The sequence below is a fragment of the Excalfactoria chinensis genome, chromosome 8, assembly GCF_039878825.1.
Source record: "Excalfactoria chinensis isolate bCotChi1 chromosome 8, bCotChi1.hap2, whole genome shotgun sequence".
Lineage (NCBI taxonomy): Eukaryota > Metazoa > Chordata > Aves > Galliformes > Phasianidae > Excalfactoria > Excalfactoria chinensis.
Genome location: NC_092832.1, coordinates 7,138,681 through 7,155,120, shown reverse-complemented (window position 1 = coordinate 7,155,120; position 16,440 = coordinate 7,138,681). Strand labels below are relative to the sequence as shown.

At 37.1% G+C, this 16,440-nt stretch overlaps 1 protein-coding gene across 2 annotated transcripts in view; it reads right to left on the bottom strand.

Annotated features, from left to right (window-relative positions):
- Positions 1-16,440, bottom strand: part of DENND1B (DENN domain containing 1B) — a 142,526-nt gene that overhangs the window by 73,064 nt on the left and 53,022 nt on the right. For both annotated transcript variants that reach the window (XM_072343491.1, XM_072343492.1), the window contains 5 exons: positions 15,228-15,347; positions 9,058-9,127; positions 7,456-7,536; positions 3,176-3,229; positions 510-620 (listed from right to left, as the gene is read on the bottom strand). In XM_072343491.1, the coding sequence (XP_072199592.1) occupies positions 510-620; positions 3,176-3,229; positions 7,456-7,536; positions 9,058-9,127; positions 15,228-15,347 (436 nt within the window). The remainder of the gene's footprint in view (positions 1-509; positions 621-3,175; positions 3,230-7,455; positions 7,537-9,057; positions 9,128-15,227; positions 15,348-16,440) is intronic.

Genomic DNA, 16,440 nt, shown 5'->3' with positions numbered 1-16,440 from the left:
TAATAATAATAAAATGCTATTTTGAGTTGTATGCTATTATAAGACTGAAGAGCTGCTCCAAATCAGAGCTATTACAGTATGCACTCCCAAACCACTCTAAGAAAGATGAATCTACCTATTACCAGGTTAGGATAGCAGCTATTATTACGGCCCCTTGATTTCTTTCAAGTAGTTCCAATGGAATAAGCCACAAGTGAATAATAAAGATCTTATAATAGCCCTTAAGAATTCTTTTTAGGCTAGAAGGCACAGAAATGAGCTCAGGAGAGTTAAAGAACTCTCATCTACTGATAAGGAAAATAATTAACCTGACTTAATGTATCTGAGTAGGTCTTATATAAATCAGACTTTTGTACTTCAAGAGCCAGACTAAAACCATATATCAGAGAAGTAAGTAGATATTGTCTTATGAGTACACATGGAACATATCTAAAACCACAAAGGTCTGTAGGTCGTTTTGTGAAACGTTCAATATATTCTACTGAAAAGGAGATGTGTGAAGTACTTACAGTGCTTAGTTTGCTCGAGGTAATAATGATTCTTCTCTCGTGCAACATACTGGCATAAAGTTGCAGCATGTTGTTCACATCCACAGCAACAAAATACTCAGTGAGGTTTCTCTGTTTAAATAAATAAGATGTTAACAATATGGCAACAATGGTAGCTAAGCAGAACATTAATACACTGTATACTAAAAGATTTGACCAATTAATCGGTGGAAAATAAAACTATTAAGGAACTCTGCATTAAAATGCATATGCTCTAAAAATAATCAACTGAATTTTAAAGCTAGTGATGATCTAGCTTTGGAGTAAGTTGCTATTTTGCTCATTTGATTATACTCCTGAATTTAGATTAGCCCAACTTCCAAATCTGAAAAGGTAAGAAATGTGGTATATAGATACCAATGTATGCTATTACCTACAACTTCCAGCCCAGGAACAGATCCCCCAGCACCACAGTAACTGTTCTCCCATAGTTACGACAAGAAAACCACTATGTTTTGCCAGGCTCTCCCAAAGTGAGCACATTTTATTCTACTTCAAGTAAAGCAAACCAGCTTTTTGGGAATAAAAACCCTCAAAAACAACTCTCAGGAACAGCATACCCCCAAATGCTAATGCAGGAAGCCCACCATTGGCACCTATCAGCCCAAGGACAGGAGCCGGAGCAGTGAAACCCAGCCTACGCTAGATGTGTGGTCAGCACAGACAGTGAGGGCTTTTAGCCCAGAAAGACGATGAGAGCATGGCAAAGGGGTAAAGGCAGCATGTGCTCCTGAGGTTCAGAACTGTGACTTGGCTGCTACCAACAATGCAGGGAATGCAGTGTGATCCAGAGCCACTGCTGAACAGCTGCTGCTCCAGCTCCTTGCAGGCCATAATTAGGGGATCCTAACCTGAGGAAAAGTCTGAACAGCAACCAGAAGGTTCATCACCTTTTTGGATACATTTCAATATTAAATGAGAGTTTTTGAGAAGAAATGACAAAAGATCCAATGAATTAAGCAGTTTCACATCAATTCACAAATGTAATATTAATTCATAGACACAGAGCATGGAGTTACTCATGGTGCACGCTGCATAGATATTTGGAAGCTAAGCAGAGAGCATTAAGGCCACAAATGCAGCACCTAAAAAAACTCTGGTCCTTCAAGCATTGCCTTTAAAGGGCTGTCAGAGCCTGATGTGCAGTGGTAATCTGAGTCCCACTTATCTAGGACAGCCTTTACATTTTAGTTAACAACAACACGCTGATTCTGTACTGCACAAGCTGTGGTGAAAAAGTTTGCCATCTACTACAGAGCAACATTTCTGTGGGAGTCAGTCACAGCTATGTCTGCACTAGAACTGATACTGTTCCAGATGTTTGTGAAACAAACAATGAGCAATGAACAAGCAATGAACAAGGGAAAGTCATTGTATTATTGATTTACTATATCTATCTCACCTCTTAACTCCTACATCTTCTACCCTCCAACATTTTGAGAGTACTGGAAGGGCAGGTATTTCATAAACAGAGTTAAAAAACATAATCTGACAATTACATTACATTTCTCCCCCAGAATCAGCAGAGCACATCCACAGCAACACCATCACAAGAACCTCACTCACCCAGAGACTCCAAATGAAACCTCCCCATTTTCTCCAAGACAAATATACTAAATACCTCCCAACCTCCAAAGCTATGCTCTAGTACGAGACCAAAGAATTCAACCTATAGGGTGAAACAGATGAAAATAAACAGATAAAAACTAATCCTTCTCCCAGCCAAAGAGCCACCCTCACTGTGGGCCCTCTCATCCCAATTCAGCAACTTAATGCAGACTTCTGAGTCACCCCAAGACCCCAGCATCTTCTGTGCTGAAGCCCTGCTAGGAATACTCTCCCACTCCTTGCAGGTTTGGGCTTCTCAACCTGTGCTTGTGTTGCCCTGTTGCCTTTCCCCCAAACCCTCCTGCACCCCGGGGATGGTGTGTCTGTGATGCAGCAAGCCCACCAAAACAGCTAACTTTCTTCTGAAAGTCATGTGAAAGTGTAAAAATCCAAAACAATAAAGCCTTGATCAATTCCCAATTTAATTCGGAACTAGAAATCAGAAAATCAGATAACAACCAATTAAATACCTTCTATCTAAACACATCTTAGAGGACGTGATCTTACATTTTGCATTTGTACTGCAGCACTACCAAGAATGCAGCTTCCACAGATCAAAAGCCTTCATTAAAAAATAGCAGTAATTGTTTCTGGGGTATGGGTACCATCCATATGTGAGCAGGTACAGCATATGAAACAATGCCTTCTTACACAAAAAACCTGCCTATCTTGATAGCTAAATTTGCAACTTAGCAAAGCATTGTTTAAAGGGCAGGTATTCAAACAATACTAGCTGTGTAAGTAGAATATGTTTTGCATACATATAAACTCCATAAATGCAAACAAACAGAGTAATTATGAACAAAAGGCAGACAGCAAGGCTCAAAAATGCCCTGTATAATGCTTTAACAACGCGTGCAAGAATAACTTTACTAGCTAAAGGTTATAATAATAGACATCAATCATATTCTAAAAACAGCCTAGAAAAAAATCCATCTATTGATAAAAGCAGATTACAGCCCTTCTCAAAGAGTGAGGCTTATACTTTCAAATCTCTTAAAAAGAAACTGCATACTTACACTTTCAGGGATTGTTGGCAATCCAGTTATATCAGGAGTAATGAAATACAAGTGCTAATCAATGGGGGGAAAAACACATAATTTATGTACACAGCAACTAAAATTATTTCTAAAATATCCCACATTTAAGATTTCCAACCCCATCTTTGTTTAAGCAAATAGCCACAATACCAATAGGATTCTTACCAGCACCAGACAAAGAACTAAGCAGATCACATCATGAAATCAGAATTTCTAGCTTAGCACAGCACATTAATGAGAACAGTGATATTATTGCTTAATATACAGCCTTGTCTCTTTCCAAACATCTACTAATCAAAAATGTGTTAACAAACCCAACGTCTGACTGCTCGACATTCTATAATCGTTTATGAAAAACATTTATAATCTCATGTTTGAGGCAATTTAGAACGTAAACATAAAATGCACTAAACTGAAAACAGATGTAGTTTAAATTGTTCTCCTTAATCCAGTGCTTTTAGTAGTCAAATACAGATTTAACTCAATAATTTTAAGATATTTTTTCATAATTAATCTAAATCTTGAAGGATAAAACCTTGAAGTATATCTTAAGTAAATGTAATGATTACTGAATTTCTAGCTTTTGTTACTTTTTTCTTAAGATGATTGTTTTTATACTATATATATATATATATATATATATATTATTAGCAGCAGCAGCACAAAAGCAGTTTTTAAGTCAAACTTGAAAAAGATTCAACAAAACAAGAAGGACACCTGTAAGATATTGTGTCTTGTGTTCAAGCAAAAAATATGTCAGTACTAAATACTCTGTGTAGGAAGCTCTAATTAAACCAGTTTCATACACTTAATAGAAAATATTCTCCACATATTGGGTCATTTGGCAAAAGCTTAAAGAAAAAAGAACAAAAAAACCCATCTCTGTCTTTAAAAAAGAAAAGAGATCATTCCATCTGCACAAGACATTCCAGGATATTGTTTTGGATCTGTAGTCAGGAACAGGAAAATACTCAGATAAAAGCAGTATGTTCTTAAAGAGTACGATGAGAAAATTGTTTTCTATATGTAATAAGATGGCAGAAAATTTAACAACAGATTATCTGATTAATGAATCTAATAACTTGGAGTAGAAATTAATTAGAAATAAGTTAGTAATATTTCACTCACTGAACAGAAAAGGAAGTTAGAGCTATGAGAAGCAAAGACGCATTACTGTAGCCATTAAGAACCGTAAAGCAGCAAAAATAACATAGTATGGAGTCCTTGCACACCTTTGAGAACTCCCTCAAGAAGAAAGACATACTAAATTAATAGTTGCTGTCCTGTATAAATTCTTCTGTAAAAAAGGAAAACTAGAAAAACGCAAATTTTGTGAAGTTGATAAGTTTGATTTTGGTTAAGCTCTGAAATCAGATTGGCTCAAACAGAACAGGTAGGTTAATACTGCTCTTTTAGGCTATAGACAATAGCAGAATTTCCAAAGGGATAAGTATAAATAAGCCTGAAATCAGAAGACATATCCTATAGCAAGTAATTATGACTTTAATTACAATAGGTTTTAGATAGCGCCTTTTAAACTCACCGACACAAGGCAAGGCTGACTTTTCAAAACTTGCTTACTTGCAAAAATCATCTCTTGGTTCTTATGCAATATGAGAGAAAGATTGAATTCATTTTTTAGCTTTTCAACCAATAGAGCAAAGATGACTCCAATGCTTCCCAGGTCTAAAACATGTTCTGAAAATATGCTTTATTTCGTATGCTCCATCCCCATCTGAATTCAGTCTTGACTAAGCTAACTTTTCCAGCAAATGAAAAAGCACTTTTGTTGGACCTCCATAGGTTAAATGGAAGAAATAGAAAGCTTAGGTTTCCTAGAATCAATGATTGCTCATAACAAGACAGCGGTGCAAGAAGAGAACGTGCTCTTTAACTGGATCAAGGCATTCTGGTGTCCTACTTACCAAGGATTACTGGGAAAAATCATGCATCTGGATACTGGCATATTTTATGCATGATTATATACATGTAACTGTAAGTACCATTGTAGTCTGCCATTTAAATCCTAGTTCAACATCAGTGAGCCTTACTCTGCATATCTGAGTAAATGAGGGATGAATCTTTTTAATTCTACATCATGAAATTTGAACTAGACTCATCCTGGCACAATGAAAGACAACCTCATGCTGTTATTCCTACAGTTATTTTTCAGACTGTAGCTTCTTTTTAAGTCAATGACCACTGACTGTTCCACTTCAGCCTATTTACAACACACAAGAAGCCAGAAAGAGACACCGATATATAAAAAGCTTGACATACAAAGTTAGAGTTGAAAGTGGCCACAAACATTTCCCCACTCCCTGCAGCACAGAGCTAATGAAAATAGACGCCTGAAGATCCAAAACACATTTTGATTCAAGGGAACCTACTCCATCCTGCTTTTTCCTGCCTGAACCCACAGTACTTGCTCAACTGTGCCTGCAGCCAAGCGTTTGGCAACCAGCCCACATTTGGATAAGCATTGTTCAGCTAAAAAGATAACAAAACTCTTTCATGGAACTAACTACTGGGAACAAGAGACAGCTGAGAAAAAAATAAATTCTAATGTCAACTAATATTGAAATAAAACCAGCAAGCATCAACTTAATTGCAAGCAATTTGTCATCCCTATGTTGCTGGTTGTATCCTCCACTCCAAAGTTCACCACAACATTCATTTTGAGATAGGAAAGCTCTGTACAAGATGAAACGCAGCACTGACAGCAATAGACAGCAAAGCTTTCCAGGAAACAAAAGGAAAAAAATCTTAAAAATTTATGTCCTACTGAAACACAGGAGGGTTTTTAAAGAATGTTGGAAAGTGTTTCATGACTTCCAAATTAGAATTGGTTATAACACTGCGGTTAGCAATGGCAAAAGATTATTCCATATACAAGAAGGTACTCCTGTAGGTTGATAGGATATAATACTGCCATTCTGAAAAAAAATAATTTTAATTTGTTACTTACTGAAAAATAACATTTGTCGTAACGACAACAACAAATAAACAAATATACATATGTACATATATATAGATGTATATACACACACACACTTGTATACATATATATATATGTACATATATGTATGTACATATATATATATACACACACACACACAGCAAAGCAACAGAAAAAAAAAATCAACTGTAGCCTCAAGAAACAGCAGTGTGTGCTGGTGAGAAACACCATGCAAGACTGGAAGACACAGAGGATTATTACTGTTCGAAGAATAACAGCATTAGGGTTCTATAGACTATTGGAAAAAAAAGTACAATGAAAGTGAAATCTGAAAAGAAATTAAAATGAAGGCAGCGTTATTTTAAGGAGCTTAAGTAACTACGGGTAGTTGTTTCCTCTCTATTTTTCTGTGCCCCTCTAGGAGGGACAGATGTTTCAATAATTTACTGAACCTTCAGTAAGTAATGGACGACTTAGTATTAGTTCCTTCTGTGCCTTGCAAACTGATGATGCAGCTAAGATGTTATTTGCACACAGTTACTTCAACAGAAGCCATGGACACAAAGAATGGCTCTATGTTTGATATGGCCGCTACAGATGTATATAAGCATAGCTTCATATGCTTCTTCTGTTAGCATCATCAGGAATTATAGCAGCAATAGGGTCACTGATGTTCCCATGGCAAAACCTACTTGCCATACAGACAGCATCCAGTGCCACACCCCAAAGCATCAGTGCACCAAGTATCGTGGCACAGACACATTATTCTTTCACCTCTACCTGTGCTATCAGCTTTATGTAATGCAGTATATACCCTTCTCATTTCTCCTAGAGTATTATCACATGATCAAGCAAACCTGGGAAGACAGAGTAGGAAGATGGGAAAGCTTACACAAACTTGTTTCCAGTTCTCTAATGCTACTTGCTCTGGCACAAGAAGCAATAAAACAGAGTCAATGTATCCTAATTCACAGTTGGAGAAACAAAAATTATCTACAAGAAAGAAACAGAAACACAAAGAAGCAGTTCTAGCAATGCTAGATCCCACAATCCCACTTAAGTTTCCTTTTTCATTCATACAGTAAAAATCCAATTTGTTGCTTTTTGACTGACTTTAAGAGAACAACTTCAGATAGTGAGAAACTATACTGTGCAGGAAAAAAAAATGGAAGGTTAAAAAGATTATCCAAGCCACTTAATGATGGAAAGCAATGTAAGTTCAATGCTTACAAAAGGTTTGTTTTAACCACAGTCTTTTAAATTGGGCAACAGAACTAGGAATAATGCAGAAAATACTTACCACACTTAAACTGACTAAAGCGTTTGCCTTTGGCACAGGATGGCTATACAACGACTTTAACAAATCGTTTGAGTCATTTTCCTATAGGGAATATTTTTTAAAGGTAATTAATTGTCACATAAAAGAAATATAACAATTTACTTCATGTCAAACCATTTATACATATACACATATATATTGAGAAAGACAACTGCAATTTCCCATGAAGTATTTAAATATGAAGTAATCAAGTCAACCGTTACTTTTTTTCCCCACTTACTCCATAAATTAATTACAATATGAACAACTGAAAATAGCATTAAAATAGCTACTTAGGCCATGCATCTTGGGTATCCTCTTCCTAAAACAGTCAGCCATGATATTCGCCTAATGAAAGCTTTGTTAAATAGGCAGCTATGCTTGAATTGTACTCTTGGTCACATAGTGCCTGGGAAAGGATGACAGTAATGTCCTCTAACAGCCTCAGCAACATATATGGCATGAGGCAGGACAATCAAGCACATACTTCCATATGCAGCTAAAACTTTCTTATCACAACAGACTCCTCAGTATACAGCACAACAAGCTTAATCTGGCATCTTAAAGGGATTGTACAATGCCAAAACCATCGAACAGTAAGCAGAGGAGAAAATGATTCCTACCTTCCTATTAAGGTTAAATATATCCTTAATAATAATTTTACTGCTATAGTGACATGAGAGCCAAATACAAAGCTCAGTTTAAAGATTCAGAATACTAGTGATGAGACTACAAATACAGAAAGCATTTAACAGATATTTAACTAACCCAACATCTAAAACTCCTAATGCTTTTATTTATTACATGAAGTATTATCATAAAGTCTATTTACTACAGTACATAATAACTGCTTAATCTATAGTTCATATATTCTTAAAAGATGAGTTTTCCCAGTCTACAGCATATGGCCATTCATTGAGGCCTTTTCTTTTTTAAATTGCCATCTAGCAGTCTAATATAGTTAAGTCAGAAAGATACGGCTACTGTGTTCCCCATAAAGACAGATGCCACTATTTCCTTCCCTGCATAATCCTGGAATATGTCTAATTGCTCATGAATATGCAAACTAAACTATCATGATTCTTGACCAAATGTTGCAAGCAATTTTGTCTTGCTAGTTGGGATGACAGAATTACAAGAGGTAGTTTTTAGTTAATGTGAAGGGTGAAACAGTACATCATATTTTATGCAGTTCTGAAAAAAAGGTGTTTGTAACTGATAACCAGATAGCTCCAGAAATCTACAGTTTACAATCAATGCATCATAGAGTTCTCCAGTGATGTAACACTTAGCTCACACTTCACCCAGGACTTGTTTATACTAAGACTGACACTTCAGAAAGGTAGATTCTCAGCAGCTTTCTAAGATCCATGTGATATTCAAGTGACAGTGGCTGCCCAACATTTACACTGATTGAATTCCAGTACAACAAATTTAATGACTTGCTCCTAAATTTTACTCAAAATAAAATTAATGAGTGTAGAGTCACTTTATAGCACTTGAAATACTGATCGTTATTTGGTCACCGTTACTACTGCAAAACCTTTTCCACAGAGAAACAGAGTACATAAAATGTATAATTACCTGTTCTTTAGCCAAATAATCTGCCAGAGTATTTAAAAGCTTATAGTACACTTCAAACCAGGGTAGGTAACTAAAAGAGGAGAAGAAAAAAAGGAAATTGAATAAGTAATCAGTGTATTTTTCCACTGTTTATGAAATCTACCATAAAATGTATTTGTATTTTTACATATAAAATGCTTATAAGTCTGTCCCTCACAAATTTCAGTTTGATAGTAAATCACTGACAGGCTGTAGCAAAGCTCTACTTCTTCACACCGTATCTACTAACCATACCTATTTGGTAACACTTGGGTTTCGCTTTATAATAACAGCTGATACCTCGGTACTTCAGATCCACTATGTATTATTTTATTCATTTTACACAGTAAGGTGAAATCTACTTTAAGTCCCACGTACCTGTACATTAGCTTATAATATTTTTGCTTCTCATTACTCTAAATGTATCCAAAAAAAAAAATCACTTTAAGCATTGTCAAACACCTCTAAATCACAGACCCATTGTCCTTTACTGTTACAGCTTTCAGTAGTTGTGTTGGCAATTTTACTTACCATTTTGATTTTCCACTCTCTGCTGTGCCTGGGCTGACTGCCACAAACCTTCTACCTGGGCAGAGCCCCATATCTGACAAGTTGTGCACCGCTAAAGAACAGCACAGATGCCACATAACAAGAATATTGGTCTCACTATGAAGTCATTTCTATACATAAAAGCAATTTCTATAAGCATTTACTGATACTGTAAACACAATAACACCACTATTTCAAAGGCTCCTATCATAAGTCTACAACCCCTATTTGTGCAATATTCTCAATTAAATAGAATCCAATATAAATGTGACATAATTGAAGGGTATGAGAAGTTATTATTGCCCTTTTTTTTTGTCATCTATGTACAGATGAGTTAACTTTAGCTTTGACATCAGAGCTTTCCATACTCACTATTTATGATACAGACGTAATACATAGTTCACCAGATATTACAAGTATAAATTACACCTTACTTACAAACTAGATACCTTCCAGTTGCCTTTTTGGAATTTTATCACAAATTTTAAAAAAGACATTACTAAAGGAAATCTTGCATGGTTCAGAAGTCAAGGCTACTTTTGTTCAGAGAGCAGAGCAAGGGGCTGCATTTCTTTTGCAATAGCTCTGTTCTCAGCAAGCAGTTGGTAAGGCTTCAGAAATAGACTCCAGTTCTTAGGGTGAAGAACAAACAAACATAATTGCACCTCCATACAACTGCTCACTGCTTCTGGGTCTGAACACTGTACACCCTTTTAAAACACTAATTGCAACAGTGCCTAGACCTACTGGTCTTGGAGTTTTATTCCATTTGGAACTCCTGTCCCATGACCTTCTGAAACCACACTTCCCTCATCCTGGACACAAAAGCAAAACTGCTGGGCACAACCTCCAGAGTCCCTGCAGACATGGCAGCCATCAAACAGCTCTGCCAGCCTCCAGCTGCAGCAGAGGTCAGAGCACAGCTCAACCACTTCATCCAAGTCAAGCTACAAGGTGCAAACTGCAAAATACCTTTATAAGCCTAGACACAGGAGTAGTTTACATCATTTAAAGCCCTTGCAGGGTTTTGCCATCACCTCAGCAGTAGCTGGCTGTATCACCCAAGCATATCATTTTTTGTTGCGGAATATTCTAAAATCTTATGCGATCATTTGTCTTTCATAATGAACATTTACGAACAGCATGTTGTTAATGCTCCTCCTTCAATAAAATACTAACAGTATTTCTGCCACGTACCTATGATCACAGCTCCCCTCTTATTGTGAAAACTAAAATTTAATTTTCGAGTAGATACAAGAGGTCAAATTCGTGACTTGGAATTAACGAAGCTGAGCACAAGGTCAGGGAAGATTTTTCTTTCACAAGGTAAAGCATGCTGACCAGAGTACTCTTACATGAGCTTGCTCCCTTAGCAAGATGAGGTTTATGATGCACATCTGTATCTACACATAACAAAATCACAAATACGTGTGTTGTAAAAACAGACTGTTTGCAGGTAGTTTAAAAATACCAGCTTCCTTCTGAGCTGAAAAGCTGGATAAAGAATTGCTATAAACCTTTAAGCACCACAGACACACAAGGTAAATATGATTTCATCATGCTACTTAAACCTGGAAAATTAAGACAAATCAAAACATGCGCAGCACAAAAGACCATCAAGATCTGTCTTCATCTAATAAAAAGAATGTAGATTCTTAAATGAGAACATCATTGCTTTCTCATTGTTCTTTAATTGTACACACTGCCGTTGCAGTCAGCGTGTTACAACTAACACTCCTTTAAGAAACAAACATACAACAACCTCGTATTCCTATAAAGTTGCCACAAAAGATTCTCCACGCAACAAAGAAGAATATCAAAAGATATACGTGACTGTTTTAAAAGACACGAATTTCCTGTTTTAGAATACAGTGGTCTTTAAGAGTACAGCCGCTGCCTGTCATGAAAACACAAGCAGGAGATATTTCATGGCTAATTAGAAACATACTTAGCATTTTCTTTTAATCCAAATGAGCCGCAAGACAGGAGCTCAGACTTTACTCAAAGTCCTGCATAACCCTTGTTGCAGTAAGTAGACTTCCACCTCACTTGTGCTTCTGCTATAGCTCTGATAAAACTTTTACATTCGTGAGTCAAAGGTTAAATAAAGGAAAGGAAATGTTTTCTGTCAAATAGTCAGGTAACCACTAACAGTCCTGAACTATCAGCAGGAATCTAACTTCTAGTAATCAAATAAAACTAAGGAAACTGCCTTTCCGTAGCTAAATGTCTAATGTCTAGGGGCTACTTTTCTGTCTGGAAAATTGACACAAAATGTGTAAAATTGAAACATTCTGCTTCTAAGGGATTTGCCTAAAGGAAGAGGGAGAAAGCTTCAAGCATGGCCTGAACTGAAGAACTACAAAGACTTACCACATAAACCTGTCTTCCTTATTATAGCATTTCATTTAGAAACATAGGTGACAATTTTACAGTCGTAAAAATTAATGAAATCTAAGACTGAAAATTTTAACGATGCATTTTGCATTTCTCTGGATACATAAGGTCAACCTCACATTCAAGAGCCCCAAGATTTTTAATGAAACAAAGAGCAGTGAAATAAAATAAATTTCATATTAAAACCATTCCGGTAATTCAAAAACAATTCAGTGTAAACTCAAAGCATTATTCCTACTACAAACAGCGGAGATATGTCGAAACAATACCCAAAAGAACCAAGTTTCTTTCTGTTATTTCAAAGCGAACATTAACACTTCTATTGCACCACTTCAATTCTGAGCTGCCAAAATTAACATACAGAAAACTGAACTAGAATAAAAGATCCGGTATGGAATGTGAGAACAAAAATGCGTTACAGTACTCCTGCTGTGGTACCCAGGTTCTTAGGGGCTATGTGAACTCAGTGGTTTGTGGAGAAGGAAGTGACACAGCAGGCCTCACACCCAGAGCTTCACACGAAGTAGCCTCGCCATTTAAAAATAGAGAGAACCAAACAAGCCAAAACAATTGCAAAGAAATCACACCACATTCCTGGAGAACGATCCAAGATTCGTTCTCTCATCTCATTAGGATTTTGCACTCATTTGCACATGGAATTTAGCAAATACAGACAAATTCTGTGCAATCATTTTAGACCATACCATAACACAAGCAGTTTCCTCAGATGAAAATGGCTGGGATAGCCACATCAGGTGTAGTTATTTCACTGTATTAGCACTTACACAGCAATCAGAACATTCTGACTTCAGAACTCTGTTCACATTACTGTTGATATAAAGTATACAAAACTATGAAACATCTACAGAATTTTTGTATCAATAACCCACGTATATATTCTACTTAAAATTCTCCAGTTTAACCTAGCACTACGTGGCTGAAAATTCAAAGATAATTTCCTTTAATTAGCATTTCAGATAAGAAGAAAACAATCGATTATAGAGAGATAAGCTACAAGACCTAATCTCATAAGCATCTTTACATTGGTTGTGTAAAATTTCAGGACAAATCATCATTTCTTCACTTTTCAGTTCAAAACCCAACACTTTGCCAGTCTGGCAAAGGTTAACGTGTGAACTGATACCACCCACAAAAGCTCTTCACAAGAGACAAGCTGTATTCTGTTCCCTACTCACCAGCCTACCAAATTTTTATAGAATTTCTTATCATTGTGCTTAGCTTGTTCCTGTTTTTCCTTTAAGATACTTCTACTTTGATATTAGTTATCTACTACTATCAGCTAAATCTTTTACACTTGACTGTCTCTAGTCTGTCTTAAAGCCTCAGCCAGCAGTTTAAATGTAGTGCTCTCCTTAGTGGAGATACACAAGTATATACAGCTGTAGATGTGCAGTAGTCAGATATGGCATTACTGATATGGCCTGCATTTATGTGTTTATATAAACATCAAGATTATTGGACATCTGTGACAGATGCATGTAGTTTGAACAGTTCTTATAATAGCGTTGTTGTGTATATATGTGTGCGTATATATAGAGAGACAGAGAGAGAAGAAAAAGCAACTGCACACGTACAAAAATCTTCATAAAGACAGCATCTCTTCATTAAAATGTCTTTCATATTGGTTAATCTCAAATAAACAAATATGAACAAGGCAAAGACAGAAGAGATGCCAATAGAAATCTGCTAGTGGCTCTTTCCCTTGGTCATTCATAATGTATCTTGGAGAAACGAGACCAGATACAAAACCACTTCAATGAAAACACTGGTGCATTCTGTCTATCCAAGCTAAATGCTCTTTCAAGCTAACATATAAACTGGAGAGCAAAGGGCTACCAATCTAGAAGTACAATTCCATGAAGCTAATGCTGTTAGGCACTCAGTGTTGCAAAATAACTTTGAAATTGTCACAACAAAAGCCTTACAGGCAATGTTTTGACTGCAGTTTGGTGAAAAATCATAGCTTGCCACTTATCATTTTCCTACTTATTCCTGTCAAGCAACAGACCAATGTCTAATATCTAACCTATTTATGTCTCTGTGGAAATTTTAAGAGAAATACCTTAATTTACACCATCAGAGAACGTGTATCTTTTTCTTTGCAGTACCATAGGCAGTGTTTAAATATGCATACTTGAGGCCCACCCCTGGATGCATTCAAGGCCAGGCTAGATGTGGCTTTGGGCAGCCCAATCTAGTGACTGGTGACCCTGCCCGTAGCAAGCGTGTTGAAACTAGATGATTATTGTTGTCCTTTTCAACCCAGGCCATTCTATGTTTCTATGATTTGTTACTGCATAATTATAAGCTAGACAGGCAAGGTTAGGACTAAGAACCATAAATTCTGTATATTCTCTATGGTGCTTAATGAGACACATAAACAAAAGATGTCACAGTAAGAAGAGTTAAGTATCCTATCCTCCAACATCCTGAACTAAAACTTTAGGCAGCATTATTACAGTATTATTGGGATCACAGAGAGAGACAACTAATTTCCAAAAACCTTTAGTTAGAACTCTGGATGTCAGGAGGGTTCCAAACAAGATGCCCTCATTTCCTCCATAGCTACTGCATGCTGCCATGTTATTACTTGAATACTTGAAGGCAATTTTGCCTTATAAAAAAAGCACAATACAAAAAGGCTTTAGCTTACCACTAATTTTTCCCCCTTTATCACTAAGCCTATTATTTCACAGGAGAATAAAGAATAACCAGAAAGAAAACCAAACTATTTAAATGAGGTCTATTTCCTAATCTTCAGTGTCCATTCTACACCACAATGCCATGCCATACATTGGTGATAAATCTCAGTCTGGAGTTTCCTGCATGAAGATGGATGACACCTGAAAACTGTGCTTCCATGTACAGGAATAGAGAACAGTGTGTTCACAGTGAAATTGACTGGATACTTGTCAAAAGTTCCATTAAAAATTAAAAATATCCATGTAATGCTCAAAGACTGTAAAAGCTACAGTGTAAAGTTCCTGCATTGTCCAAATTGAAACCAATGGGACTTGGGACCACTTTCCATCTGAAATCAATGGTAACAACATTGTACAGAAACGGCGCACTGATAACGGTAACATATATTGTTAATAATCGTTGATATAAAGCTTAAGATCTCTTGACATGTTACATTTTTTTCTACATTCACTTCTCGACTCAATTTCCCACAAGCAGCTTACCTCAGAATACAGAGGCAGACTTTGCCTCCTGACGTCAAACGGCAAAATCCAAACCGTTGCTTACTTTCAATGTCGGTGAGCACAAAAGTAAAATGCTGTCCTACTTGGTTTTGGGACACCCTGAAAAATTAGATACAGAACGTAAGAACACCAAATGATAGAAAACACTAGCAGAAAAGTCACTGCTCTCCAGCATTTTCATGCCCAAGCCTCACTGTTTTTCCTCTTTGATTATCCTTTTCTTCCCTCCTCTCCACACTGCCTCCTTCACCCCGCCTCCTCCCTAGGCACCAGAGAGCCCCATTCCCTCATTCATCCATGATGCCTGCTGCCACCTTTGCACAACCAAGACCCAGCCACCTCCACCTCAGGGAGCCCACACTTTAAGGGCTGCATGTAGGTCAGACCCCCACAACACAGAACAGAAGGTACAGAAGTTACAGAGGCACAGAGCAGGGAAAATAAGGATGAGAAGAGGCAGCTGCTGAATTACAAGGAGAGACTTAAAATGGTTGGGACTTCAGTTCGGGGCAAAAAGACCAAGAAGGAATATAACTAACATTACAAGACTTTCAACAACGTCCAGAAAAAATAAGCTTCAGGTAGACCCAGCATTTTCAATTGGGAGAGTTAAGGCATGGGATCGTCGAAAGTAAATTAAAGCAAAGTTTTAATGGGCAGTATAGGAAGTTCTGAAAAGGTAACATGCAGCAGTTCTGCCTGTAATTCCACTGCCCTCTGTTATTTTCTCATTCTTACACCATCCTCCTCAGCAGAATGCCTAGGCACCTGCTAGTGAGTGATATGGTTAACATGTCATCTGTGGCTGAAAAAGAAAAAGCCATTTTCTATCCCAATCTCTGCACTGCTCTCAGGAATAGAGGCAAATCTCACCTGAAACCCTCAAGCCAGCGCACAGCCAGGTATTGTGAAGTCCCCTAGCAGCAGCACTGCCAGCACCCTGTGCTCTGCCCAGGGTACAATCCTTCAGCTAAACAGGTGATAAGTCATTTACAAAAGCTATCTTAATAGATGCCCAACTATGCAGGCTTTGCTATTTGTGTACTGCGTACACATATGCCATATGCCTCTGCTCCACTACTGCTTAGAAACAATTCCTTAGCCCAAAGAATCTCACACCAGTAAGGAGTCCTTCCTTCCACTTAATTATCTCGTTCCCAACACTGGAAGATGGCAAAGAATATACTACGGT